The sequence below is a fragment of the Lolium rigidum genome, chromosome 2 (genome assembly GCF_022539505.1).
Source record: "Lolium rigidum isolate FL_2022 chromosome 2, APGP_CSIRO_Lrig_0.1, whole genome shotgun sequence".
Taxonomy (NCBI): Eukaryota; Viridiplantae; Streptophyta; class Magnoliopsida; order Poales; family Poaceae; genus Lolium; species Lolium rigidum.
This window is the reverse complement of record NC_061509.1, coordinates 283654077-283658788: the sequence shown is the minus strand read 5'-3', so window position 1 is coordinate 283658788 and position 4712 is coordinate 283654077. Positions and strand designations below refer to the sequence as shown.

General features: G+C 41.9%; 1 protein-coding gene across 1 annotated transcript in view; it reads left to right on the top strand.

Moving 5' to 3' along the window:
* Nucleotides 1–1508, top strand: part of LOC124688969 (O-methyltransferase 1, chloroplastic-like) — a 4836-nt gene extending 3328 nt beyond the window's left edge. Inside the window, exons 5-7 of the mRNA XM_047222583.1 lie at nucleotides 413–541; nucleotides 630–800; nucleotides 1257–1508. Coding sequence (XP_047078539.1) covers nucleotides 413–541; nucleotides 630–800; nucleotides 1257–1328 — 372 coding nt within the window. The 3' untranslated portion in view covers nucleotides 1329–1508. The remainder of the gene's footprint in view (nucleotides 1–412; nucleotides 542–629; nucleotides 801–1256) is intronic.
* Nucleotides 1509–4712: the final 3204 nt, after the last annotated feature.

Below are 4712 nucleotides of genomic sequence, written 5' to 3'. Positions count from 1 at the left end.
AAGGTAAATATGTGTATGGATAATAACAAACTTGGAATTATCCCTAACAGGTCTAAACATGCTATGTGTAAAGAATATATGGACTCGTATACCTGTTTTGTTGGGGCTGTGTGCGCTAGGGTCTGCTCCGCTCCCTATAGAACTCTCTTACATCTAATAAACCTTAACTGTCAGATCCATACCATGCTTCCAAGAAATCCCTGTTCAGCCATTTCCCAACCAAAATGTGCAAGCAGCGAGCAATATACCTTGTTAAGTTTCCCTTTCCTGATGACTATATGTCTACTGTATCAGATAATTTGATCTGCATTGGCAAATTCTACATAAGCTTGAACGTGTTTGGCCTTTTGTTCAATATTAGAAAAGCTCTAGAAACTGCATTTCGTGTAACAAAATTGCCATGTCATTGCAGGGTTTACCTCTGTTCACTTCTTCAAGCTTGGAAAACCTTTTGCTCGTTATAAGCAATTTAGCAATGAAGGGGAGTATCTTCGTAGGAGAGTTGACACATTTTCTAGATTGGACAGCCTCAGCAGACATGGTTGATTTAAGTCCTTACTATAAAACAACGTCTATATACTTGTACATTTGTTCATCAAATAACAGTGTTGTTGTCCTACACTATGCAGGTCTCCGAGAAAGATAGGCTCGAGAACCTTTTCTTTACCCAGGGTTTCCAGGTCAGCTTTGTTCACTATGAAAATGTTGCAAAGGATCTTGGCTTAGGTCTAGCTCCTCCAAGGAAACAATGTGGCAGAGTCCTTTTGGTTGCTGAACAGCTGCGATTTTCAGATGCCCAGGTAATAAAACCAATGGGAGACACTAAAAATCAATTTTGGCTTTGATAGTTTTGGGGATTGGCATGTGCTCAAATAGTTTAGAAGAAAGTCCATTTTTCGTTAGCACTCCTTATGTAAGTACTGCAAAGTTTTGGTTTTAAAAGGTTTTTGATATATCATTCTAATAGTATAATTATCTCTAAAGCAAGATGTAAGTTTAGTGGTAGTCTTATTTCAGTTGATACTTGATAGTCTATGACATACATGGGTAGTGGCAGCACCCACATGTTAATGGTGCAACCTAACGGACCCAGTTATCTAGACCAAACTGCGCAAGGGCTTGAATAGACAAAATGAACTGAAAGAGAAGGATTGCACAATAGTCGAGTAATTAGGGACCTGATTGCTCACATTTACTTTTGTAGGCCATCCTTGCAAATTTGACCCCTGTTTTCTCTTGTTTGTATGGCTTAACAGATGGAGAGTTTCAGGACGCATTTTGAAAGAACAGAGGAGGATGCTGATGAAGAAGGATTCGAGGAACTTTAGTTCCGTACGTACACAGTGCTTTTAAGATTTCGGAATGGTTTTGGATTGCTGATGAAAAAGGATGCGTTTTGTTTTCTTGAGTTAAAATTATGTCTGGTTCTAGTATATGGCATAAAGGGTTTTACTTCTAAAACACGCAAACGCCGCTCTCCAAGTGAATATAGGTTTCTTTGTCTCGGTGTTGCATGCTAGCTTGTCGAGTCCTTGAATTATTTTACTATGACCAAGTTGAAGAAAGAAGTGCAACAATACTCTGATGTTGGACGCTGAGTATATTCCATTATTAATTGTCAGGTTATAGTCAGTCAGATTATAACCACTTCATTTTTATCCACATGATATTTATGCCTCCACTTCCCCATCACTCTCATGAATCAATAACTTACAATTGTGAACTTACACATCATTTTTTTTTGCCTTAGCTTTAGCCAAATGTGAATCAGACAGAAACTTCACATCTGGTTTTGTTTGTCTCAGGACATCCTGAAGTGCTCGAACTTCCCGGGATGTTCTCATCCACTGGCAGTTCCATCTTGAAGCTATCATTGCTCCCGGTGGTCCTCCTTGAAGGAGGGCGCTGATTCCACTAAATCACCAGTTTCATCTTCATCTACTCCTCATTTCTTTATCCTCTTCATATCATCGATGTTTTGTGTTGTATTCATTAAATCATCATCAATAGTATTACCGGTTGAGTTCTCTACCAAGAAAGCTTCAACTGCTTCCTCAGGCCACATGGAAGGCAGCCAAGATCATCTAGGTCCTTGTGTCATAGGTTCATGTCTTCATCTTCATCAACTCTTGGTTCACCGCGAACCCTTCCTCTTCCTCTACCCTCACATCCACCTCTTTTGCTAACGTGGCTGCCTTCGGCCCTTGGTGGTAAAGTCCTAAAAGACCATAGCATCTAGCCTTCCCACCCGCACCCTTGCACGGCATGAACTCCATCACCACATTCCTCAACCACATGTCCAATAAGACCACAACAATGACACAAGTTTGGCGATTTCTCATATAAGACCAGACACCTTTTCTTCCCCTTTACTGATATCCAGAAAGACTTGTGATGCAGGTATTTTTCAGGATTAATCCCACCCTCATTCACAATAACCGTGAAAGTTGGATCCCCAAATTTCTTTGCTACCTTTTCAGACAATTCCTTCTTCCTCATTAGGTCATCTGGCAATCCCTGGATACATGCCCACATTGGGATCTTATCAAGCTTATACTCCTGAACATGACAAGGACCACAATCAATTACCCTATTCCAAATTTCCAATCGCCAAGGCGCTGGAATTGGACTAGGAACAAGTTTGAACCGATCACCTTGAAGGAAACATCCTACGCAGATGCCTAGGCATTACACATCTATTTGAATAGTGCCGTGTGACTAAAGGATTTGGTTGTGTGGACTTTGAAAATCCCCAACCATCTGACCTCCTTGATCAGTCCATCAAGCTCCTCCGAGAAATCTAGATCCTCTTCCTCTTTTCCATGAAAGCTCAGGCCCTCAAATTTATTCTCAAAACTGAGATCAGCCATGGGGTTCTTCCCACGTCTCCTGGTATTCGGCGATGAACTCCCGTCGCCCCCTTTCCTGCCACTGGATCAGCCGTGCAACCTCGCTCTGGGGAGCATAGGGAACAGTGGAGAGAGATGTCAGCCGAAGATCTCACCGCGAGAGCGTAACCACGTCAATCAAGGTGATTTTGGATTTTTGGTAACTCATGTGGCACACTGATAGAGGAAGACAAAATCCTAGAAAAACCCTAGGGGTCATTTGGTCTTCTTTTGTCTGGCGTGTTTGTTTTAAGATGGCAACCTTAATGCTGAGTGCTTGTATTGTCATGCTTAATTGTTTCATGGAAACACGGGTAACACTAACACGCATGTCCGGCTCTCCTTGTGGGATGGCAAAGAACCTTTAACTGTGATATAGTATTACTTTTATACTCTACCTAGACCGTCACTGAGGATCTGCAGCGTGGCAAAGCGCGCCTATGGTTCTAGTTCGAATGAATGGTCCATATCAGCGTGGAATCAGGCAACACACCAGTAGTAGAGCGTATTGGGAGATAAGCTCTCAACCACAAACATAACCACACAACAATATTGCAAGTATATGATCTGCCAAAACATCTGTATCTATATGGCAAATCAGCTCACAGTAACAAATGACTTTCACAAATTCTGTTGAATCGGCTGATGCGACACTCGGAAGCAATTTAGCGAGATTTTCTAAAAAAAAAACACCAAAAGGTTATATATATCTTTCGGCGGGTTGGAGAAACTAGCCGCTTAATTAGTATCTGTTGTCTGATCCAAATAGGCAAGCAAGGCTAGAAGTGATTGGATAACGGTGCAGAGAAGAACAACAGCTGCTGCTACTACCGCTAAGGCCAACCATGGATTTCTGAGATGGTTATGCCACAACCAGGCCATCCATCTATTTATACGATTCTGATAATAATCTTCCATCATAAGGCAAACCGATTTAAGATAGTGCGCACTATTCTGATCAAAGTCCACATTCTTACCCAGCTTACTGAAAAGAGTTGACACTTCTTCATCGGTACGCATGTGGTTCATGATTATTCCTTTGCGAGCAAGCAGTGCAACATCACGGGGTGTACTAACAAGCTGGGAAATAAATGCAATATATGCAGTTAGATCATTTCCATACTGCGAGCATGTTTGCTCAAATGCAACCAAGTTCCTGAAGAGGCAAGCGGTGTTTTCATCAATAAGCAAGCATGGAATTTCGACCTGTCCATTGTTAAAACTTATGTCCAGAAGAGAATGCTGGTTATGCTCGGTTCGCACTTTCCTTGTAAACTCAATTCCAGCTTCATGATACTGTTCCGCTCGTCGCCATCGACTCAGTGTCTGACAAGAACTTACATGAAACGCCTGCTGATATCTGTAGCCACTTAGTTCGGGATGTCTGGACCAGAAAATAGTGAGACGATTTGACCATCTGTTTCCAACTTGACAATGCTTCTCTGGTTGAATCCTTTGTTGAGGGCGGAAATACATATGACACAACTGGAGCAAGTGATCAAAGTCTTTCTGCCCATCAAATTCTCGAGCCACTGTTGTGTACTTCTGAACATTGAGTTCTAAATATTTACAGACCTTTTCCGTAAGTAGATCTGGAGCTTCTTCTCCCACAAGTAACCCATATATGCTCTTCAGAACAGAAAATGGTAACTGGTTCTCAAGAAGTAGTAGGTCACGAAATATTTCGCTATGATGCCATCCAAATACCGAGTCATGTTTGGGCTGGTCAGGATCCTTCTGGTCATAGCATTGTTCGCCTGAACTAATTTGGCCAAGTTCCACGCCTTCCGTTGAACACAAATTGGACGATGTCCTGGCACTCAT